Source organism: Temnothorax americanus, unplaced genomic scaffold, assembly GCF_048541705.1.
Source record: "Temnothorax americanus isolate GAGA-0224 unplaced genomic scaffold, ASM4854170v1 Scaffold4, whole genome shotgun sequence".
NCBI classification, from domain to species: domain Eukaryota; kingdom Metazoa; phylum Arthropoda; class Insecta; order Hymenoptera; family Formicidae; genus Temnothorax; species Temnothorax americanus.
Genome location: NW_027509547.1, coordinates 6,987,342 through 7,013,090, shown reverse-complemented (window position 1 = coordinate 7,013,090; position 25,749 = coordinate 6,987,342). Strand labels below are relative to the sequence as shown.

The 25,749-nt window shown below is 38.1% G+C and overlaps 1 protein-coding gene and 1 long non-coding RNA gene across 4 annotated transcripts in view; one reads left to right on the top strand and one right to left on the bottom strand.

Moving 5' to 3' along the window:
- Positions 1 to 25,749, top strand: part of LOC143902728 (uncharacterized) — a 101,630-nt gene that overhangs the window by 51,010 nt on the left and 24,871 nt on the right. The window lies entirely within an intron of this gene.
- Positions 16,319 to 25,749, bottom strand: part of LOC143902726 (uncharacterized) — a 37,288-nt gene continuing 27,857 nt past the window's right edge. For 2 of the 3 annotated variants that reach the window (XM_077415876.1, XM_077415877.1), the window contains exons 8-13: positions 25,263 to 25,658; positions 24,699 to 25,045; positions 21,239 to 21,751; positions 21,041 to 21,153; positions 20,760 to 20,967; positions 16,319 to 20,681 (exon numbers count right to left, since the gene is read on the bottom strand). In XM_077415876.1, coding sequence (XP_077272002.1) covers positions 20,120 to 20,681; positions 20,760 to 20,967; positions 21,041 to 21,153; positions 21,239 to 21,751; positions 24,699 to 25,045; positions 25,263 to 25,658 — 2,139 coding nt within the window. In that variant the 3' untranslated portion in view covers positions 16,319 to 20,119. The remainder of the gene's footprint in view (positions 20,682 to 20,759; positions 20,968 to 21,040; positions 21,154 to 21,238; positions 21,752 to 24,698; positions 25,046 to 25,262; positions 25,659 to 25,749) is intronic. The other variant, XM_077415878.1, reaches the window with a different exon arrangement.

Genomic DNA, 25,749 nt, shown 5'->3' with positions numbered 1-25,749 from the left:
TCTCGAGAATTTATCTCGATGTCGGTGGTCCATCTCTTTCATCCCGACAAATGAGTAACAACCGGCACGCGCGTAGGTAAAAGCGCGTGCAAATTAGTCACCGATCCTCGTGCTCACGATTCCTACGCATGCTGGGACACGCACGTACGCACGCACGCGTGCGTGCAGGGCACGAGGGAGCCAAGCAGTTCCGGATCACGTTGCGAGCCGTGCGTAGGCATCGCCGGCACAGACACACTCCATTCACTTGGCGCCACATTCATTCATAGGGGTGGAGAACGCGAATACGAGCCCGACCGTACGTCGACGACTCTGTCCTATATAGCGCCGCCGCTGTCGTTGTGGCCGACGTCATCGTCGACGCCAGCCAGCTCTCGTTCAGGGACGGTGAGATAATTTTTTGCCGTCTCGATAATCCGTCCAACATCCAGTCCGCCTGTGCTCCCGTCGTGACTCGAAAGCAATATGCATGCTCTGTGTCATTGTTCCTTATAACGTAATCATGATAATGTAAGTTTCAATTTAACTGTAGGAGAGGAATGTTAGTAGCCGAATCGATTACACAATAACGTCGATATATACGTCTTAAAACGATTATTACGCTATGAAAAAAAGAAAAAATTAAAATTACATTTAGGATTATCTAAGTTTTAATTTAATTAATTAGATATTTTAATTTACTCAATAGAAGAATAAGTTTATTAATAACCTTTGATTACTATTATTTACGTGAAATGCAATTATCTGTTAATTCGTTTATCTGTATCTGTTCATTTAAAATTTCAATTCACGAATAATTGATCTGCAGGTTGCGTTATTATCATACGTGTTATGCGCATTTACCGAGTTTAGCCACGGTCGTGCCGAACGTAATGTACAAAGCGAGTTCCTCCCTCCTGCTGCCGGTTCCGTGGTGCCTCTGTTTTCCATTCGCCATTGCAGGATCGGCCGCTCGCCAGCAGGGAATTCAGAACGAATAGTGCTGATTCGCGACACGGATAACCTCGTGCACCCGGACACTGACGGCCGTTCGCGACCTTTTCCTTCCAGATTGTTATTATTTGCTTGCAGGTGCTTTATCCGGCATCGAGGATGAGGTCTCCTCAAGGATTATTCGTTTAATTTATTTCCCCGGAAAAAAACGTTGGAATAAAATTATGCTGGCCTTCAATTTATGCAATCTGTAGATTTATTTTTTTTGTAGATTATATATTTTTTCTTCTTGCACTTGAATCGGCTCAAAGTCGAAGTGTTCAATTACCTCGCGACTATTCTCTAGCCATTTACGAGCGCGCCATCGAATAAATTATCAGCTCACGCGTGCACGCACGCATGCACACGAGACGTTGCGTGTCACCTATGCAGATATACCTATAATTTAGCGTTATAATAACTAGTTGCACGCACTGTGCTTTCTCCGAGGCGCCGTGTGTATTGTTCACAACGGAAAGAGAAGAGCAGAACCGACGAGTAGGGAGGGAGGGAGGGAGCGGGGGCACAGGTAGATGAGCGAGGATGCGATGGAGAGACGCGGACGTTTCTCTCGAGGAAACTTTTATCTCGAGCTCGAACGATGATTCACACTCCCGAGCGGAGAAGGTGTCATTGCATGTATGCATAAGCGCGGTTCATTACGACTCAACGCTGCGTTGGCCCACGTGCTTTCTTGATCGCAGTATGCAAATCGAGAGGGCCCCGAGCCATCCTTCCTCGATCTCTCGCACTTCTCCACGCGATCGAAGATGGAAATCCTTCGAGGACCAGCATCGTTTATGCCTGTGCAGCTTGTCTTATCGTACAATATCATACCGCAAGAACGAGCATCTGGATGAGTGAATGAAAAGTTCCGCTCCGGCTCATTATGCCGCTCAGTCACGTCAGACAGACTAGATTTCTCTGAGTATATAATTAGACTTATATTCATAAATTTATTCGATTCCGTAATATGGTTTTCTTCATATTTTGTTATAACAACATAAATAAATTCGCAAATAATTTTTTGCATCATTTCTTCTTTCCCACAAATCATAAATCATATTATCAAGTTGGTCTTTATTATTATTAATAAATTTGTTTGCAACGTGAAACATCAAGTGATCAAGTGATAATATGGATGAATACCTGTTCGTTTATGGCACAAAGATATCGATAAATAGTGTCATCTTAATTTAACCTTATCTACAATGACTGCAATCCAGGAAATCTTTTCAAGCGGGGTTTTGAATTTATTTTTTTGTAATGCATAAAAAAGATATGACATTTATTTATTTTACGTTAAACGTAGATCAAAGTAAATAGCGATACACGTTAGAGCGAATTAAAATGCATTTGTCATAAAGCGATGAAAAACGTTTATGTGTTGAGGTGCAAGTGCACGATTCCATTATCATTCTTTCGACCACGCAGTAATTTTCATAATGACAATGGCCGAAACGGCCCACTCGTATTCATGATGAGCAATTTACGATGCGAATACCGCCACCTTCGCAGATCTCCAGTCTGCCAGAAGAAGTGCTCTGCACTGCTCGATTTGTGTCATTAATGACTGCCTCAGTTAACGATTTCATTAAGATTCTGCTTCGGAAACGATCCGATGGAAACAGATCGGTGATGTTCGTTATCAATTTGTTGTCTTTGATGCACGAGACACTTAGATATAAAATATCTTGATTAATCAAATGCACTTATATTTGATAAACGAATTCCTTTTACAGAATAATCGAGCCGATTAAAGTTACAACGGCGACTTTCAACATACAAGTAGCTTTCATATGTTTTAAGTCCATCGAATTTAGTCCATATATGAAACGAAATGATAGCGACACGCAGTTTGCTCGTCAACATTAATACCCGTGGTTACTTATACAATCGCAGATCGTGATCCGATACCGGACGTAGTTATTGTTATCCCACGAATGTCTTCGAGGTCTACGATGTCACGATCAGTAGCCGTGCACGTACCGCGAATGCATGGATGGATACGATAACTCCAGTGTGATAACGATCTCGTTTATGAGCAACTCTTGGACGAAGCCACCCTGATCATAACCACAAACGAGGGCAGTGTCATATCATTGCGGCAAGAATATGCACCCTGCTGATCGTGGTACGATCGAGGTAAAGGTATTCGTGGCGCAGGAATAGGTCGTGAACTTTTATCGATGTTTCATCGATGGGAATTTTAAAGGCTTTCAAGTTAAATATCTCATTATCTTCAAATTAATTATGATTAATACATAATCTTTCGAAAATTTGATTATAATGGACATAAGTAGAACATTACGCAACAGGAGGTTAATTTTGCAACTGTGCATGTAGGTCTGTACGATGGATTTCGCAAAACTCAATAGTCTAATCTATAGAGAAGAACGGTTATTATTAATTCTGACGCAAAGTTTAGAAAATGTCTGATAGCGGTTGAGACACTTGTCGCAGAAATCAGTAAATCTTAATGGGGACACCCACGTGCGATACCTGAAGGAAGCAGCTTCGTGGCATTTTAAGGCTTGTACGCTTTCAGAACGCGTGTCCAATCGACTCGACACGGCGCAATCGGATTCCGTTAATTGCAAATTTATGGTGGCGCGTGTAGAATCGCACGAAAGTCGGAAAGAAAACCGCGTGTTGCGAAGCACAGAACGTCATTCCTCATAGACAAGCTAGGAATTTATACCGTGGGAGACTCGTTTGCAATCGCCAGGTTGTTAATTTATCTACAATGTTAATCCAACCGATAGTAACGAAGTTTTAATTTTAATAGTTAGTTTAAAATTTGACAATTCATGAATTTTCGAAATTTTAACTTAAAAAATTTTATAGCAAAAAAATATTGTCTTCTCTCATTTTTATAATAAAATCTTATCACATATATATTTTGATATTTATGAAACACTCTTGATGTAAAAATCCTATCGGGATTGCCATTTCTTATTTTTATATCATTATATATCTGCTAATTTTCATGTTACATTACTCGTTTGATTAGATAGCATGTCGACTATGTAGATATTTTTTCCAGTCACACATTCTTTGCCATTTGTTCGCTACATTACGGTCTTCGTGATGGCGATATTCGCGCGCTTGCGGCTCGCAATATTGTATACGCGGCATGACTCATTCGACATCTCTTACTCGACCACGCGTGATTATTTTACGTTTGAAACCACCTCCGCGGTGGTAAGCATATACGCCGGTACTTGTCGACATTGCCACCTCTCGTCTCGTGCCGGTATTGTGCGCGCTACCATTGATCGCGTTGGCAAGCGATCGCGGGAAATTTCTTTGAAACGACAATGCACTGCGATCGCTCTCTTTCGCGGCGATAAGATATGGTATAATATAGAAGCCAAAAGTGAATCCGCAAAATGAATGGTTGAAATTTATTAAAATTTATTAATTCTTTTTAAAAATGCTGGCTATCAAGTATAAAATGGTAAAAATTAGGCGACTTCCTCTCCTATAGTATAAAAATATTTATTAGCAGTAATGCTAGAAGTCGACAAAAACTAAAGTAAGAAGTTAATGAAAGATGAAGAAAAACACTTCCTGGCGCCTCTGCTGCATAAGGTAATGCGTCACCATGTTCAGCTGAACAAACATTAAACAATGGTACCGCGGTTAACATAATGCATCGTTAATGTTTCCCCGCACCCGTGTCATGATTTTTCACCTGCTCGCCGACGCAAACGGAATACATTTACATTTTAGAAATGTATAAGTAGTTCACAGTCGTTCACAATCAGCCAAACATTCAGCCAGTTTTTTTTTCAACTAATTCGTTACCTTTTATTAGCTTTTTTTCGTCTTCTAATTCTTCAACCATCATATCTATGCGTTTTTTAAATTTATCATCATCGTATTTTTCTTGTTTTAATAAAAAAAAGTTTTGTTTTTTTTGAAGGTACGGCATGTTCTCTGTTGATGGTTATTAGGTCTTATCACTAAAACTAAAAATTAACTCGAGTGAAATACTTACCTAAACGTATACTTACGCGTATAATAAATATGAGATTATGTCATTACGTCAAGTTTTTTAAGGATATACTGTGCGTTGAATTAAATATGCAAATACAATAATTTGCATGACAAATAAAAAATCGAGAGAGGAATGCGAACATTCGAGGGATCGGGGAATTTCCTGGTTATATTTGAAATAATTATAACATTTATAAGACTATAATATTTTAGATATTTATCCCTGATAAGAACTTGGGCCGGCTATTTGGTACGAATCGTCTTCTTTTTTCAGTCCAGTGTTGTTCACATCTGCATTATTATCTCCTGCAGTTTTTTCTTTATATTCTAAATATCTAGCTCTACGGAAAGATTCCACGTGATGTATCAATTTACCTGTTTCAAATATTTTAATTTTTTCATCAGAGTTGCAGAATCTGCAGATTGCATCCAAGTCTTTGAATTTAAAAAATTTCAACTATTCGTCAGTAATTTTTTTTCTTATTTCAGCTACTTCCGTTTTATGAAAAATATTTAAATGTCGTTCGATATTGTATTTAACTGCATGCTGAAGGGTTGTGTTGCAAATAACGCATTTTGCAATTAATCATTCTTCTCTTTCAAATAATCCCAAAGTGGGTAAGTGTCCTTTTTTCATTTTTTAACCTTTTCATGACGATAGTCAATTAAATGTCTTCTTGCAATGGAAAATTTTCTCTGAAAAATATTATTACTGGTACAATAATTGCTGTTACTTGTCGACCATATCGGATCTGCTCGGTGTCACAGACTGTGTAATACTGAATATGACAATGTAAGGTGAAACATTTTGGGAAAGATCGAAGGGACACATGTGAACGTTTACTAAACATAAATATTGATATATTGTTTGAATCTTGCTAATAGTTTAGACAGTTTGCTTTGTTTTCAATTGCTCAATCCTAAAGTAAGTACATTTAGATTAAGGAACACGTTTTGTCCACATTGTCAAACTAAAAAATAAAGCTTAGCTGTTAAAGATTATTATAAAAGTTTATTGTATATAGGTACATATATTGAAATTGTTTTCTGACTATTCGTACGATTATTACAATATTGATAATAATTATTATTATAATAGAAAGTGATGTTTACACTTTCAATTAAGGTGGGAAACATTAAACTTATGTGCTCGATAACAAAAAAATAGAATTTAAAAACATAAAACACAAAATCTGTTGAAAGAATTAAAAAGAAATTTTGAATTATATATACCATCTACAGGAATACTTGCAGCAACTTTAATAACGTCTTTTAATACACTATTTTGTTACACATCTGATTGATACATTTTTACTAGTTTATCAATTACATATAGAGACTGCGTCCTTTAATGTATTAATAACAATTTTATTAACTTTATGTTTAGTAAATTAATTAATTGTGAATTTAAGAGAGAATATATTTTGTGTGTAAGAATTATATTATTACTAGGTGTAGTATATTTAAAGATTATTTCTACAAATCCTATAATAATTTATTCTACATGAAATAGATATTCCGTTTAGACTAGAATTATAAATATTTTCGAATTTTAATATTAGAATATAAGAGCCTGAATCTCTCGCGGTCAACCGCCACACGCAATTAGAAATGTTTAATGAGACACTAGGAACGTCGCAAACTATTCGCGGGGTTAATGGCCATTTGCACACAATGAAGGAAGGCACCCGCGGTTATTGCCGCCTGTGATATCGCGTAGGACACACGTCGCCGACGTTACCAGCATTTCTATAGACAAAGGAAAAGAAAAATTAACGAACCGTCGCGCTTGCGTGGTCTGACAGGTCGACACGTCATCCAAGATGCAATCGGATTCTTCACGGAATCAGATTTCAATGAGACAAAATAGAGAACGGTGTAACGAACCAATTTCGTTTTCTCGTTAATCGCGAATTGCCCTAAGGGATCACGCAGAGAATTTCGCGACATTCTCGAGTGCAAGATCTCTCGATATAATGCTATAGCCACAGAGTTCAATTTCTCCGCTATTTCACTCTCCCTTTGCTCCCCTCCGCGTTGCAGCATTTCCCGTCTCGACTCTCTTTGCGGGGTAACCGAGAGAGCGGCCATAAAACACACGATAGGGAGACAATATTCTCTCCTGAGCAAACAATGGCTAACTTACGACGATCGTAAACAATCTCCTTATCCGCAGGTCGTTAGCGCTGCATAATAATTTTCGCTGGTCACCACCATGCTTGCTTAGAGTATCGAATTAGAATAATTTTGATCGGTAATCGCTTTTTTTAGTAGCTGAAAATTTTTTACACATGCAGTTTGCGAAACATGGCATATTAGAAAAATATTCTTTAGAAAAAAGAATATTTTATTTATTATTTGATTTGAATATTATAAATAGACGAAATATATTTTTAGTAAAATTTTTAGTATAAATATGGACTGGTCAGTAATTTTTTATCGAGCTAGAGTAGGGAGGAAAGATGAGAGGGATGATTTTGGGCGACGACATATGCTGCCGATGCGTCGTTTCATCTTACACATGAGTCAGCTTCGGATTTAATGACACACGGTATATGCATTAGCGCGGTACGTGCGGATGAAACTCATAACACGTCTATTAAGCTGATACAGCGACTTACAATCGAATGAAACATAGGACGGGAATCTAGTGCACTTTTATTGCCCGATTTTGTATTAGTTCAAACTGTTTAAAATTTGTGCTAATCGTTAAATTTAAAGTAATTGCAGCAACAATATGAAAAAAATTCGAAAAAGAGAAACCAAAGATATATTTTTTAATATTGCTTTCGTTAATTGCTCTAACTCTGATTTTGCTGCATACAAACTATAAGGTATAAATGGATTTAGTATAATAAGGTCAGAATTAATTTCTGATCGTTTCGCGTTGGAGCATTCTGTCTGCTCAATTTGTCAAGGATAATGTCGGTGACATTGAGCGCTTAATAGCATTAATATAGGTCTGCCTTTTGCGAATAAGTTGATCAATTTTTTTATCTGTGTGGTGTCAACATCGAACGATAATGACATAACGCATTTAATTTCGTTGTAACAAATCTGGTGGCATTGATTCGCGGCGAAATTGAAAATCATTTCGGTGCGTAGAATAAAGCAGGCGTCAGCGCCTGCTGTGTCGGGCCTATACGGATCGAAGCAGCGGGCTCTCAAACGATTTATTTACAATCGGGTGTGATCTATCGACGATTGACATTGCAGGCGTAGGTGGGCGGCGGATACATGGCACGATCCAACCCGGTGCTGGGATCCCGGCGCCGCTAAGAGAGGTCATTCTGACTCATTTGAGCGGAGCAACGTATTAGCAACGGTGGCGATTGTCGGCACCGCGATCGTGCTACACGATTCGTATAAGCGTAAATTGAAACGCGATACGCGTAATATGATTTGCGGCGCGCACGGTGACAGATGTATGTACACGCGCTCCGCCCGATCAGGGTAGGCCCACACACGTACACTTTGCGGAATTGGCAAAAAATTGACAAGTTGCCTGATTTATCTCGCGCGAGAAATCTCTGGATTTTGCGCCGGTACGTCGGGACTTTTATTCGGGAGATCGTTGTTAATCGTGCGCAGTAAAACGCGCGATTTATGCATTAACAGAATATGCCTGTAAAACTTGAAATTGACGTAAATGCGTTTTATTTCGAAACATTATATGTATATAGTGAACAGATTTCGTTCAGATATTATTTTTGAAAACGTGTGTTGTGAGAATCGTGAGAAACTTTCAACAACGTATACATTTCGAAACCTTTTTTTAATTAAAGTGTTCTGAACGACCTCGTAGCTTATATTCAAGTAGTTTATATTCAATGATAACAATATATTACGCAAGAACCTCTAATCATGTATAGGTATACTTACAAAAAATGGAGCAGCCTATATTACATTTGTAAATCGTATTTATAGAAAGAAATAAGCGGGAGGGAAGAGGAGGGGTCTCGGAGATTTATTAATGTACCTGTCGACGCAACAGCGCGGACCACTCTCGAAGGACATGAAAGTTCGAAAAAATCCCGCGGTGCGAGTTAATTAGCACCTCGAGCGAAACTGATTTCGCAACCGGGATCTCGGTCGATCGCGTACTTGGATGCGTCTCGAGACGAAAAACGGGTCAGTGGGATTGTGTACGAGAGAAGCCCCTCGGGGTACGTTCGCCGAGCCTCGGCTAAATCTATATACGTGTATCGATCGAGCGTTACGCAATCGCAATTAAAGCGATCTTGTAATCGTAAGCGGGGTATAATTAACGAGCCGAATCGTGCCGACGCGCTCCGACGGTGTGTTGTCTATCGCGGTGCACGATCGCGCGGGCGCCCCCGCGGGCTCGCGGTCCCCGTTGCCGTTAAGTGAGCGCAATTTGCCATATTGTCTTTAATAAACCCGTCTAATTAGTTTTGTCTCCCGTTTATATCGATCGTTAGTCGAGAGCACGGCCGATTCTTCGCTGAAAGACGGAAGAGAAAGCACTGCCGTCGACCCACGCATTCTAACCCAGTAGAGTGGGAAAAACACCGAAAAAACGCCTGCAAAGTTATAAAACTGCACGATTACCCATAATAAACGATTTTTAACGTATCACCAAAACGACCACGGTTTTACTTGCGGCTCTATTTGCTCGTAAATAGACCATTATTTAACGGCAGGTTTGTTTAAACAAGTCTACTTTCTAATCCGATAGCTTCTGAAAGGGCAAATAGTTGAAAGTGGCGGATTTTTGGACTTAAACATTTATTTTATATTTAGTGCTATAATTATGGCGTTTGTATTTCCAATGTGAGATTATATATGTTAAATGTCGAGCAAGAAAATGCAAGGATAGGGAAATGTCTATTAGGAGACGAAATTAGTTCCGCACGTGAAGCAAAGATATAAGGTAAATGTCCCTACCTCCGACACCTATAAGGCCGACCCGACGGGAATATTGCATTTTCAGCCGCGAATAAAGTAAATTGGGCAATAATTTTTACAACCCTGTATATTCTTATCAATATTTTGTCAAAATATCATTGATTCGATCCATTTCCTAAATTATTTTAGTAGATAAAAGGAAATAAAGACACGATTGTGTGTCAATGTCCCTTCTACCGACATAGTGTATCCAATGCAGCCCAGCCATTCCCCCATGACCGTCCATCTTTTCCTCTACATGCTGGACGGAGATTATAATTGAATATTCATCTTCACGAGTAACTTCAGCCGTGCCGCGTATTTTGACAATTTTTCAGTAGGAAAGGTTGAGGGTAGCGCGCATAAGTATGGGCTGGTTAACATAAATAAACATTAATCGAGGAAATGATTCAAAATTGTATTTAATAAATAAATTTTTATTGTTTTATATTTTAACAACATTAAATTATTGAAAAGTTAGTATATGAACCGCTCAGGCGCGTATAATTTATAAACATTATATAGCTTTTTGTGTCACTTATAAGGTATTATTAACGCGTTTTTTTTTTGTTTTTTTTTAAGTGATATCTCTCAATCCACTGATGACTGAAACGACCCTTTAACATAATTGAACAGAATTATAGCGTTTCCCGGGGCTCCCCCGCAGTCAAGGCACCGTGAGGACCATCGTGGAGTTTTAGCCGCTAAAAATCCGGCATTCCGGCCGGTAGTAGATTTCTCCACGTAGAAAAAAAAAGATAATTTTTATTACTTATTATTAGTGTTATTTTAAATATTATTTGACAGAATGTGGTGTTTTACAAAATATTTTGTAAATTTACCACAATTTGTCCCTATCAATTATCTTCGTCAAAGAAAAACCAACTTTTTAAGTTTTTAAATCAGTATAGCAGCTTGCACGCTTCTCGTTGCATTTTTGCTTACCCGAGGTTATTTAATCGATATATTGCAACAGTTGTGCCGAGGAACTCTTATCCGCACGGCGTAAATAAACAATACACGGCGCGAACTGTCAATCATCGGGGCTACACCGAGCAAGCTGGAATTTGTAAATCAACTCGATATCGGCGCGCACGATGCAAATGACTCGCGCGAGCCATTCACGCCCACCGACACGATCGTAGCTGCCAGCCGTAATTGACTTTGTATTGAGATTTATCCGGTTCTACCGGCGATCCCTCAACCAGCCGATTTCCAGCCGCCGTTCTCATTACACTAGTGAACATAATCATTGCCACATTGTATCATTCGCAATAATTCCTGCATATTTTTTACGCTAGGTTCAAAGATTTAATTAGAATTTTTCTATCTCGTACCAGTTTGTGTGATAATCGTTAAGTATACAATGTTATTGTTATATAGCAGTATAGTATATATGGCTCTTTATTTTTTTTATAAAATCTTTTCAAGATAGATATATAAGATATGTACACAGATGGTACGTGAAAATTTATTAATGAAGAAAAACAATATTAGAACAAACAGAATCCAAATATGTGCATGCTAAAGAATTATTGCTGAATACTCAAAAGAAATGTTTCTCTGTAAAACTAAAAATATTAAAGACGTATTTGAATTTAATGTAAAAATAATTGTGAATTTCCCCAATATGTGTAATCTGTATAAACGAAGAAACAGTACAATTTTGTTGTTCATTGTTATTCGTCGCGACAGTGCCGTTTAACAGCGGTCGCAATATCGCGCATTAATTAATGTAACGCAATATCCCGGCCAGCCTCCAGACAAGCGACACGTTAGACCCGACGCGGTGCGATTATCTGTCCGCCAGGCGACACCCTATATCTTCGTTAGTGTCCGAGATGATACAAGAAACGTGCGCGGTGCGCTCCTTCGGGGAAACGCCGAAGACTTTTAGGCGTCTCGCATTAGATACGGTGTATCTCGGTGGCGAAACGACGCATTGTATCCACGTGTGAACGTAACTGTCTTCTGGTTAAGTAAGTGATCGCGACACTCTAACGATGAAAGCGTAATGGATATTACGAAAGAAGTCTAGACGGAAGAAAAGGCCTTCTTTTATCTGCTGGAAATACGCGCGTGCGATCTACCAGAAATTTCTTTTCTCAAATAATTCTTTGATAATCTTGATTTACCCTTCGATGCCATTCACCCGTTATTATCGTGTATACATTTCGCGTTGTCGATTAAAAATTTGTAGCTTTTGGAATAGTTTTCGCTGCACTCGTCAATCATTATTTACACCTGTATAAAATTTCATGCGAATCGGTAGAACACCCACCCATTTAAATGTCATAAAACCCGCCTTCGGCTGTTCCAACGTGGAACAACCTGCTATGCAAACACCGTACACTCCCACTTGTACACGACCCAACGATTCCTCCGCGACTTTACGCGCGCGCTAAACCCGCGAAACGCCATAAGAATCTCATAAAAAATCGGGGAAGGTGTGAAGTTCACGATCGCTCGCGTCCCAACGATCACGATAATAACATTAATGCGCACCAGCAAAGGGAACGATCGGCAAACTGGTTTTTCGCCTGTGAATCTGCGCTCGGAACGTTGTTTGAATGATACTGGTGCCGATCTGAATCCCAATCTGTACCGACGAGGCCGTGTGGTGTGCATCGTAAATGCATCGAGCATCCTATAACTGCATCGCGTTATGGTCCAGCGATCGCGTGGTTGTGAAAATATTTTTTCCCCTCCGCTTTCCGTACTTTCAGTTATCCAGGCACCTTCAGGAAATCTACTGCAAGTGTTCATTATTAGCTTGCGTAACGTGGCGCACTTTCGTTTCTCATACGTTTCGCACGGGTTCCCCCTGAGTAGCCCCGTTAAAGTTCGCAGTGTCAATTAAGCTACGAAATCGCACTCGATCGCGATATTGGCGCCGATAATAATGATGTTACTGATCTCCTCGTTGGCTTCGATCAAGCAAGCGTTGCCCGCGAGCGAGCGCTCTGAGAAGAAAGCAGACTTCGGTGGCTTTCGAATTGATTTACGGCCGGCTAAAGAGCGCTCCGACACCGGTGAAAATCAGCTCCGATACAGGGAGTGGTCGCACACAGCCGCCGTGTTAGATTAATTGGCGATTCGTTTCTAATTTATTTAACACAAGGAGTAGAATAGGGTATGGAAAGAGAAAGATTTATGCCGTTCTGGGTGGGTGGGGGTGAAAGATAAAGTGTGAAGACTAGTAGCGGATGTCTCCTACGCAATCTCGACTTCTTTTGTTATGTCTTCTTCCCCCAGTAAAATTTCATCGTAATGACGGTCGCATAATTCTCGAGAAATGACTTCTGGTCAGCTCTGCGGAGAACAATCAGATAACCGCACGTACGCCCGCGCGTTCTTACGTAAGAATGAACCGCGTTAACATAACGTACATGTCGGTGCATCGATTTTCTCTTTCGGCAGGAAGAAGAGAGGCGAGAGATCAATGCACGGTCAATGTATACATGTATAACTATAAACACGTTCATATATCTCTCAACCGGTTCTCCATTATCTTATACTCATATGCTAAATAACTGTACCTAAAGAAATATTTACACATATAGCTAAAGAAAAAATAAATATTCATGTCCATTGTGGAAAATTTATTTTCTTTCTTAAGAAAAATAAAGGAAACTTTTACACGAAAATCAAGGTATATATGATTCTTAAATTTGTATTGAGAAAAGAATTGGTTACACAATATTTTTTACAAGCAGCATTTTGTCCCGATGTATATTTTGCTAAACATATTGCGTTCATTATATTGTACCAGAAAATAGCTTCACTTTTAATCCAAATTAGATTAGGCAGACTAGAACAATAGATTCAAGTTTAATTAGTCAGTCGGAAAGCAAAGTCCGCGAAGGCTTGCTGACAACGAAATGTCATCGAATGAAGAGATTATCGCCAGTCAGGAACGATTGACGTTTGATCGTGGCACAACGATCACGCGCTGTAATATCCGTGTTAATATCTATTAGACACTGAACGACAACACGTTTTGTGATCGAGTTACGTCACGCATACGTCGCGAAGAATTAATAAACCTTTGTTACTCGTATAGCAATGAATACAGTAAAGCAATTCAGCACATCTTACTTTCTGATTGTAGATACTCGGCTTAATGATAGTTTCTACATTACGACACTACATACACAAATCGAAAACATTTTTCAGTTTTGACTAGGCATTATAATTAATCACATTGTATCGTGATTGTGAAAAAACGATAGATATAATGAAATGTTATTGTCACTGCGATTATTTTTATATTTAAAAGTAAAGTAAAATTAATTATATATAATTAAATAAAATTAAATAATATAAAATTGGTTATTTAAATCAAGTTATTATCTTCTTGTTTGGGAGTTTGTGTTCGACCACTGCGACGACCATTTGTATAATTGCAGCCATTGTCTTCACTGCGGCTGCGCCAAAACCGCCAAAAATTTTATCAGACACTGCAGCATCTGTCATTACAAGCGAAGACACCTTACTCCACAAAATAATATTATTAGTAATAATAGGAACTTTTGTACTACTGTACTATTACTGCAAGCGTAATAAATTCTTCATGCATAAAGAAAATACTAATACGGAAAGTGGGAAAAACCTCAGGGCGAGTGAAACGGAAACGGAACCTAACGAAAGGAGAAGCAAACTCGAGGGAAACGAGACCTCAGATGTACTGTACATTTAGTATCTTGCAGATACTAAATGAGGACAAACATATGAAAATGTTCTGGAATTTCTTGCTTCATTACGAACTTTCGCTCTCGCAATGGCGTTCTCTTGGTCCATTATTTAATTCTTATCTTATCTAATTCTTATATCTGCTACCAAATAATTTTACAAGCAGTACGTTGCGTGTCTCTGTAGAAACCAGTTTGTGGGACAGATTATCATTTCACGATCGCCAAGGACATCGAAAATATTCTCATGATAAAAAAAGACTGTCTAGAGACTTACATCTGCATGTATTATTCTCGACTAAAAGCGAGAAGCTTTCACCTATCTGCGATAGCATAATACAATCTAATCTATTGCAATGCAACGATTTCGAAAAGTTTAAAATTTTTCTTAAAGAATGACGTAAAAAAACTTGTTGAAATACAGTGTCCTAAAAATTTTCTATAATTTAATTCGATTAACAATGTGTGTATGTTGTGTCAAGGAGATATGATTACCATATATAATATTGTAGCAGTGAGTTGTAACAACTCACTGTTTCAAAATCATGTGATAATAACCCTGCTCCATATCGAGAGAGCAGAAATCCGTTGATGCAACCGTCGGCGCGTTAACACGGGCCTCTGCCGAATCGTTTAACATTATAATGACCGAGCTCCTGAGAACAGTCGTAACAGGTAGGAACACGCGACCTGTTGCGAGAGAGCGGGCGGACCCCCGTGGCCTCCGTTCGCCGGAGTATACGATGTTATCTTCATCTTTAGAGAAGCTAGAGAAGCTAGTTCACGATGTACGCGTAAACAATGGGCCGGCTGAACGACTTTTGATCATTTGGACGGAATGCATGTATACGTATACGTGTGCCGTGAAGAATACGTGCGAGTAGCTACGCGGCGAAGATACTGAGTTGCCGTTATTATCGCGAATATCTGTGGTATTCGGTCGTGAATACCCGCATATACGCGTCGGAAACGTCGCCCGGGAAGACTTACAGCGTACACCGTCGGGGAGAGCGCTTTCTCGAGTATCAGTCTTCTTCTTTCTTTTAGGCCGCCGCTAAATAAACAGCCGACAATGGAGATATTATGGCGCGCGAGGCTGAAATGCCTGGCACGTGCATACATCTCGCGAATTACGAATCACAGATTTCCTGACACGCAAATATATCCAGCAATGTAGTATCGTTATTAATTATTACACAATTATTGAAATGTTACAATGCACATTATCATTTCATTGTTATTTAAAAGCCACGTCGCAAGTTTATTTCAAATATTTAACTTTCTTCTTAATTAAAATTAATTAATTATTAAGCAGATTAAGAGCTAATTTTAAATTTTATAACTGCTTTGACATTGTATTATTTTAATTATTCAAAACGTGCGGTATGCATTATGGATTCAGTGCAAGAATAGTTCATGGTGGCGCAAGCTGTCGGAAGAAACAGAAACTGGTTCTATAAACTGTTGAAATCATTGTAACTACTGACGATGCTTTGAATACTATTTTAGTAGAAACAATGAAATGGTGCGTCATTACTTTGAATTTTTTTTTACATAGTTTTATTAATAAATAATATCATAATTTATCAAAAAATAGCTTCGCTGTTATACTGTATTATATCTGAATCCTTTGCTACTGGTATACTATACTTTAAATCCGAATGTAGTTTTTAGCCTGAATGAAGTTATCCCACATATTGTAGAAGATGAATGTGTTGCTATATAAACGGGGCAAACAACGGCTATGAGCTTTCATAAAGTACGTGTTTATTGTTTGATATATCTTAGAGTTTCTATATACGTTTTTCTTTATACTTATAAAATCTTAACAAAAATTATAAAAGATTCCAATAACTAGTGACAAACAATTATGATACAACAATTATTACACAAGGAATTATACAATGCACGAAAATAGGATGTATATTACATGTGTGGTTTTTTACATTCATAAAATGAAAGTAATGTTGAAAATGTGTGATTAGATATACAGTACTACCAATATCAATATTTGAAATAAATTAAAATTGTTTTAAAATTGCGTATGAAAGAGAATGGTCATGTGAGCAATAAAAAAGTTCAGAGGTGTTTAATATTATTTAATTTTAGAAAGCTCAATAAATATGCGCTTAAGGAACGTACGCTGCGAATATCATTCGCCGCGGACTAAATTACAATATAATTCGACAATAAATAACATTGGTATAATCCGTAGCGAGTACATTCAAGGATCTTGTACGTGTTCTAAGAGTAATCGCATATATCTGGCAAAATCGCCAAGATTACTTTTATAAAGTTAATTACTAGAGGAAGGATATAGCAACGTGTCGCGGTACAAACGTATACCTCTCTTTATGAGCCTGTAGTCTACAATGTCTACATTTGCCAAAGGGGTACGCCGACGCATTCGCGAATATTGTTCCTCGATCAAACGAGTAGTAAAAAAAAACGTACTTCTACGCAATGACAAGAATTTTCTGATCATTGTGACACACATGTGCGCGATATTGGGGCGTATATAATATCTATATATTTTTTAAAAATATAATATATACACGTGCAGTTGTACATATAAATGTTGCTATAAACACGAACGATTCTTTGTACATTATGAAAAGCTGCTATCCATATAGTATAAAAAATTTAAATAACAAAATAGTTTAAAATAAATAATCGTTTTTTTATTTTTAACTCATCCTGCGTTATATATATATATATATATATATATATATATATATATATATATGTGTATAGTGTATATATATATACACATTTTTATTTTATTTTTGTAGAGATTTTTATAGATTTGTTTATCTTTTTGAGCTTTTACAAATCATACATATTAAAAAATTATGGTTCTATAATGAAATAAGTCTTTATAAAATTGTTAAATAGTGATGTTGAAATGGATATCATGTATACTGCTTTATAATACACGCGAAGACCATATAATTATTATGTACAATATAGCAGTATAATGAGAACACATTTTTCGCAACGTAGCCGAATATGTGCGAACAGTTACGAACTGGAATTGAGATTTAAAAATACTTTTCTATCGGAGTCTTTAACGCTCTATGCGTGAACGCTCTTAATTGTACAGCTATTCAGTCATTAAATTGAACAGCGGACGCTGAAAAGTTAACTCTTTCCAGTTCTTTATAATTCTACTCAAATATAACTATTTACATAATTTTTTGCATTTTTTTGCATTGTTATTAACGAATGGCACGCTTGCTTTACATATAAATCGTTTATTTAAAAAGCGATATGTGAATGGAGTTTTACTAAATTTTTTATAATTATTACTTTGAAAATAAGGAACATATATATATTTTTTTTGCATATATCTTTTGACGTTTATTTACATCAAGAATGCAGGAACATAAAAAGTAACAGTTCTAAAAAAACTGTCAATTAATAAACCGGAAAGGGCCAAATATATTTACGTGAGTTTATTTACACAAAATAGGATGTGCTATCTGTCATCTGTCAACACTACTTTATACAAGAATGTTATTAAGTGGACCCTTAACGAGAACCATACTTCTTATAAAAATCTTTCGCAAGAAATCCACTCGTGTATCAATAAATAATCGCATTTGTGATCGAGTATGCAGCCAGACGGTGATTAGTCTTACGATATTGATTAAATTGTGATGTCGTGAGTGTGAATGCGATGGCGACGCATGATCGACAAACGCGTAGTCGCATTCGCGAGGAGATATTAACTCTTTCACTGTCTCATATATCATTAGTATGTTTTTCTTCAGCCATAGTAATAGCTTTCTTTTTTTATTAAACAATTATTTGCAATTTCAAGATTTAAATCTGAAAATAAAATGCAACAATAAATATAATTTAACATCTATTTCTGTATAAAAATAAAATTTTTAACTTAAGAATTTTTTAATTATGTTGGAAAACGTTTGAGTTTATATCATAAAAAATGATTGGATAGTGAAAGGGTTAAGAAATAAGAAAAAATTACCGGACTCTTTATGTGTAACAATAAAAAAAAATGTCATGGTTACGCGAATACGTCGCCATTCGCAAAACACCGAATTTATTCAAATGCGCTAGCTTGCCGTCGAAACGTGATTCGACAAAAAAAAAAGAAAATGGATAAAGAACGATATATATACGATGCGTCCCTTTCATCTCGAGAGTCAGTCTTAAAGATGCATTGAGCAGAAGATGACGGAACTGCTGGATGAAGGATGCACCGACGTTGATCGTCTCTTCCGCTTTCGTCGCGAAATCCGCATCTACGAGAAGAAGCTCTTCTCTTTTGTACCCTTTAGTTACTTGCCTGCGATGACGAATAATGTCGGTCATCCGTGTCTGCGACGGTCAAATGATGCGACAATAATTTCGCAATGAAAGTCAGTCTCAAAAATGAATTCAGTAAATTAATTTCGCCATCGATAGCTACAGTTGTCTCAAGTAATATGTACATACATACTCTCTGTACCAATCTTACGATATTGGATCGATACTCTTGTTTTGTTTTTGTTGACATACATGCCATTTTTCAATTTTATACTTCCATTTAAATATTTCCATTTTGAGCTGCTGAAGATACTTACGTTACATTATAGTTCATGCGCGCATCTACCATATAATGTACCCGTAAAAAGATGCGTATTATCAGCAAGATCTTATTGTTTAAATAATTTACATTTGATCATTTTTGACAGATACTTATTTTACTTAGGCTTTATTGTCGAAGTTTTTCATTCATTCGAGACCGAATTTCGCTACTAGTATATACATTTTAGGACGCTCTACATCCAAAACGCAGTAGGAATTCTCTTATAAGAGAAATTTTTTATTCACTACGTTTACGCGAGTGTTACTTCTGTTGTAACCTACGATAATTCACTCGTTTACGCGGAGTAAATTATTGTAAGTTACTACAAAATCCCGTTTACGCGAAGGAATTATCGTAAGTTATTACAGAAGTAACGCTCGCGTAAATATAGTAATTGTAAAGTTCAAATTGCAATTAATTAGATCGACTTAGTTTGTGGCGGGGGGGGTCCCGGACGAATCAGCTGTTTCCCGGCCCCCTTATCACCATGAAAAACGCACCGAGAAGGATACCCGCTGGGTTTTAGCCGGTAAGAATCCGGCACTCCCCTCGCCTCTCCCCGGGGGCGAGGGGGTCTTTCCCCTCCCATTAGAAGGAGCTATCGGTCACGATTGATAGCAGAAGATTTCCCCGCGTTAAAAAAAGAAAAAAAAAGATCGACTTAGTTTCTCCACCATAAAAAATTCAGAGGAATATCTGGCTAGTTGATTAAAATGCCACGTCAGAGAGAGCAATTCTCTCTGGACTTAAAAAATCTTTTAGTATGATCTTGGTGATTACATTCGCGAATACTTTGAAATCGCTTATGTGTTTGTTGACTTCCTTACTTCAACTCGGAATGATCACCATCTTTGTAGATTCTGACCTTGATTTTGTAGAGTCATTTCTCTTTAATTAAACGTACCTCGCATCTGACTAGTTCCCAATTTCTTCATAAAATGGTCTACTTGCGTCAGAGAATTGACACATCATCGGTGCTTTTCTTCTCGGATAACATGGACGTTCTTTCTTCCATCTGGATATTTCCGGCGCTACCGTTTCTGCCGGGTTCGCAAGACAACTTCAACATATTTGGTTGAAGATTGACGTACTTGTGAGGTTCTTTGTCTTTGGAATTCGCATGAAGCCACCCTTGCTTCAAGAGCGAGGCTCTCGTGGAATCCAGCAGAGGACTAGAGCTGTCCTGCTCGCAAGACTGGCTGATCAGGGAATCCAAAGTCTGATCATCGTCCTGCCCGTTCAAGTCCAGCAGAAGCGGAGTCGGCGAGACTTCAGGAAACTTCACTCCTTGCGATTGCGAAGATGAACGCTGTGGCCACAAAAGAGAAAATTTCCGATTATTCTCCGATAGCTGTATATCGAGTTGCGCAGTGTGCTCTAATTGCACGCTTGACAGGGGCACGTCTAGACAAGGCGCGATGATGCGAGGATTCATTGCCAAAAAATCAACGATCTCCGGTGCCGATGGCCTCTTTGTGTGGTCCACGTTCCAACAGGAATACATTAAATTCTCGCTGCGAACATGAAACGTAAGACACGTGATAAACGAGATCGCATGATAAACGATCAGTCTCATCGAGATGACCACTTACAGCTGCATTTTTATTTTTTTCGGCGCGGTCAGACAATTGCCAGCCTTCACGTGCGTGAGTACTTCATTATTGCTCATCCCTTGGAAAGGAAAGCTACCGAATGTAACGATCTCGTAGAGCAGTACGCCGTAAGACCAGACGTCAGACGCTGGCGTGAAAATGCCTAGTGCCAGCGATTCCGGAGACATCCATCTTACCGGTAGCATGCCTGAGCGAAACAAAATAATACTCGTATAAAATTATAATGCTATATAAAAATAAAAGCAAGAGCATCCTCTCACCTTTTCGATTGAATTTGTAATAGTCGTTTTCGTACATTGGCCTTGTCATACCGAAGTCACCGAGTTTCACCACCCGCTGGGCGTTTATCAGACAATTGCGCGAGGCGACATCCCTAAAAAAAAAGATATTTAAGAACGTACAATTATTGTGACGTCGATAATGTTACCATAGACAGCAGTTAAATTTGTTTGAATCACCTGTGGACGTATTTTAATTGCGCTAAATAGCTGAGCGCTCTGGCGACGTCTAACGCCATGGCGGTCAATTTTTTATTCGAGATCTCGTCGGAATCTTCGTAGCTTCGATCGTTGACCAGATGTCTTCTGGCCAACAGATAGGTTTTTAAGTCGCCATAAAGCATGAATTCCATCACGGTCAACACAGGCTCGCACTTTATGCACACGCCTAATAACTTGATGATATTCGAATGTTCGAATTTCTTCATGACCTCGACCTCGCTGAGAAAATCGAGTTTCTCGTCGGTCGAGCTACCGACTTTCAGGGTCTTCACGGCGACAGCTAGCCAGCCCTTCTCAGGGAAGAAAGCTTCACCACCGTAAACGGTACCGAAGGCTCCCTCTCCAAGTTTTCGATTAATCACTACTCTATCTCGAGGAATTTCCCATACGTCCAAACTGGATGTATCCATTTGTGACAGGATACCCAGGGACTTCATGTACTTTTCGTGGATCTGCATTTTTTTGTCGTAACTAAACGAATAACAAAAAAGAAAACAAAGTTTTTGAAAACAATACTTTGTAGAAATTGACTTTCTTCTACATAATATGTTCATTACTATATAATAAGTATAGAATAGTGAAAATTCAGGCTCGGACTGGCCCGCCGGCCCTCGGGCCGGTGCGCCCTCGAGTAGACTAGAGATCCTTACTAGAGACTGGACATTCCCACAAAATGACGGCGATAAATACGTAAATTCGACATGTGTGCGCGCGTTTGTGTGTGTGTGCTGCTCATAGACATATAGTCTATGGACTCTATATGGTCTAGGCGCTGCCATTTTGTACTAAAATTTTTTATCGTTCCCATTATTGGTTCGACAGTGAAATCACAGATAACACATCACAATCAGAAACAGTGTTTGTGGAACTAGTTGTGATCTTTTGTATGATTGGAAACTCCCAAGAATTTAATCCAAAAGTACGCAATGAGGCTAATGCACTTCTCTAGAAGTTTATGTTATTTGAAACTATAGTGGTGGCTATAATGTTTCTGTTCCCTTATAAAAATTTTTCGTTTTTGGACCGCGAGAACGGTTAGTTTGAGTAGTAAAAACGTGCATTTGGTTCAATGGCCCTTTTGCTTAAAAACGAGTGGTTAAAGCGGATTGCGTACGAGTATATCCGAGTAGTAATAAGTATTCTTATGAGTATTTTTGAGTGGTAAATACGTGCTGTGTGTAAATTTGAGGTGTAAAAATGTACATTCAGCTACGAGTACAAATTACTCGTTTAGCTCTCATAAATACTCACATAGAAAATTTTGAAAATACTCGTTTAGCACTCATAAATACTCACATTGCAAATTTTGAAATATCATAATTCATTAATTATTATTTATTACCTAATAGTTAATAAAGATTAATTATTACATAATAATTATATTTGGTACATTATACATGAATATGTGTGTATATATATATATATATATATATATATATATATGTGCGTGTGCGTGTGCGTGTGCGTGTGCGTGTGTGTGTGTGTGTGTGTGTGTGTGTGTGTGTGTGTGTGTGTGTGTGTGTGTGTGTGTGTGTGTGTGTGTGAGTGCGTGCGTGCGTGCGTGCGTGCGTGCGTGCGTGCGTGTTTGTGTGTGTGTGTGTGTGTGTGTGTGTGTGTGTGTGTGTGTGTGTGTGTGTGTGTGTGTGTGTGTGTGTGTGTGTGTGTGTGTGTAATACCAGATTTATATACATATACATATTTTACCATTATTTATCCTCATTTAAGCCATACAACTTTCATCTGAACAGATATTTTATTCAACTTTATTCTGCAAAGAATAAAAGGGAGTCAAAAATATTCACACAAAAAGGGGTAACAGATTAAAATAGTAGATACTCTACTTGTGTATGTACATATTACGTACTGTGTATGAACACACCACGCGCGTGCGCACACGCATACGCGCACACACACACAAAACATATTGCACTTATCGAAACGTTCAATGCAAATTTCTCGCGAATATTTGAATATTACATCGTAGGATAAATAGTGTAAGTACTAATACATTTAACCCTTACGGTACATTTTGAAAAAGTTTTTAAGCTTGTAGAATAAATGTACTTTAATTTAGAGATAAGGACGAGATAAGGAGTGGGAGTCTTTCAGAATTTATGAGAAATTTCGATGGGTGTACCATAAGGGTTAAAATCGGGCGAAATCCGCGGATATTTTCTTGTGAGTAAAAAAGGAACGTACTAACGTATTGTCACTCATCAACTGAAAAATGAGTATTGAAAACGGACAACTTACTTCGTCGTCATCTTTGTGAGTAAAAAAGGAACGTATTAACGTGTTATCACTCATCGATTGAAAAACGAGTATTAAAAATGGACAATCTACTCAAAAATACTCATACGCATACTTGTGTATACTCATCATGTTCTTTCGCAGTAGACTGCGCGTGCTTGAGAGTGCAAAAAACATAAAAATGATAAAACGGGCTATAAAAACGATCTATATGAGGTGTAAGAGCGGTGAAATATTTTTGTAAGGGTTAATATTCAAAATCACAACACCTTTTTTAGACTATTTCCAAACCAAGAATCTGGACTATGTCCAGGCTTGGAGGCTTGTTTCCGCTGCACAGAATGGATTAAGGGATGCCAGGGACCAATTTGATCAAGTGGTTAATGCATCAAAAAAGTTTGTATCTATTATGTCTAAAAAGTTAGATAAAAAGATAGAAAAAAATCCTTCTCTAGAAGTGGAAAGCCTTTGCATTGACTCAGAGTTGCCACGTAAGAGAGTAAGAAAGATCAAGAAAATGTCTGGTGAGTTGGCAGAAGATGAAACAAACTTCTCCCAAGAGGATAGATTCCGAATAAAAGTTTTTTATGTTGTTATTGGCAAGCTTAATCAGAGTATGAAGACTAGATTTGCTGATCAGAAGAACGTATATCTAGACCTTGCATGTTTTGATCCACGGAGGTTTCATGAGCTTAAAAGTGATTTATGACTACAACATGTACTGTCTTTTGTACACAGCTGCATAAAGTTTATAAATATTTGCTTACAATATACCTCTAACCGAAGTAAGTTGTGAACGAGTTTTTTCGAAGCTTAAACTTATAAAAACAAGGTTGCGCTCTAATTTAACAAATGACAACCTGGAAGCATTTCTTATAATGCAATGTGAGAGGAACAAGCTTGTGGCACTTGACAATGATATGATTATCAATCGACTCTGTGAACAGAGTCAAGAAATGAAACTACTTTTATCTGTGTAGAATATTAGACTGTTTTCAGTTTCCAATTTTGTGAAATAAAATTTACTTATCCCATGAATTTTTCTTTGTTGATAAATAGGTTAATTTTTTTGAGTTTGTCAAAATATTTTGCGCCCTCTGAACATCCAAGGCCTGCGTCTTTTTGAAGGCTCCAGTCCGGCCCTGGTAAGATTATAATATAAACGTACTTTCGTTTAATGATGATAAAGCTGACGATCAAAACTGCTCCGAGGAGGCCAAAGCCTATAATATTAGCGATTACAATCGCTACTTCGCAAGAAACATCGAGCAGTTCCGCCAATCCTCCTAGGACACATCTCGACGGAGGCTCAGAACCGTCATCAGGCATCGTCTCCGATAACCAAACGAAAGACGAAATATTCAAGTCCAAAACGCCGCCTATTACTTCGTGCTTGGCTTCCGAGATATTCGGATAAAAGTTACCAACAATATGCGTTTCATTATCGACGAACTGGACAATATTGATAACAGAGTATCTCGATGGCCCACCCAGAAACTTTATTCTTCCGGATACCTGAAAAAATAGAAACACATTTGACTATCGCAATTTTGTTTATACATATAGTGATCGCAAGATATTTCAAAAGAATTTTTCGACGTAATACCGAGCTATCTTTTAGCGAAAATTTGCAGAAAAATCCTCGATTATGTGTGTGTGATAGACCATATATTTCTATATATATTTTTATGTCGTTACTTAATAAGTTAATCGATAAACTTGCTCCACTAACCCCATAAAAATCGGTTTCGCTGATAATATGCGTGAGGCGATTGACCGTATGGTCGCTATGAAGATCGAACACATAACTTTGGTTCTCATGGATGAGCCGATCTATGGCATAAGCGTAAGTCCACATGGCGTCGTAGGCGTAACCGGCGTAGTTAGAGGGTTGCTGATTCTGCGCTCGGCAGATGTTCTCGTAACGTTCACGCCACTCGCGTACAGTGATTCCCTCCTGCATTATATCGTCGTCCCGAGCGAAGTACGCGTGCGACAGACCGAGATGTCCGTTTATGGCCTTCATCATTTCGCTCGTGGTGCAGGCTACCTGCTCGCCTTTTTCATTATAGTAATCGGTATCGTACCATTGCGACCGGAGCCAAAGCGGAAGGAACCAGACGTAACCCTTTAAAGTACGAATTAATTAAAACGCTAAAATTGCTGAATTTATCTTTAATTTTATGTAACGATTTTTTTATTCGGAAAAAAATAGGCAA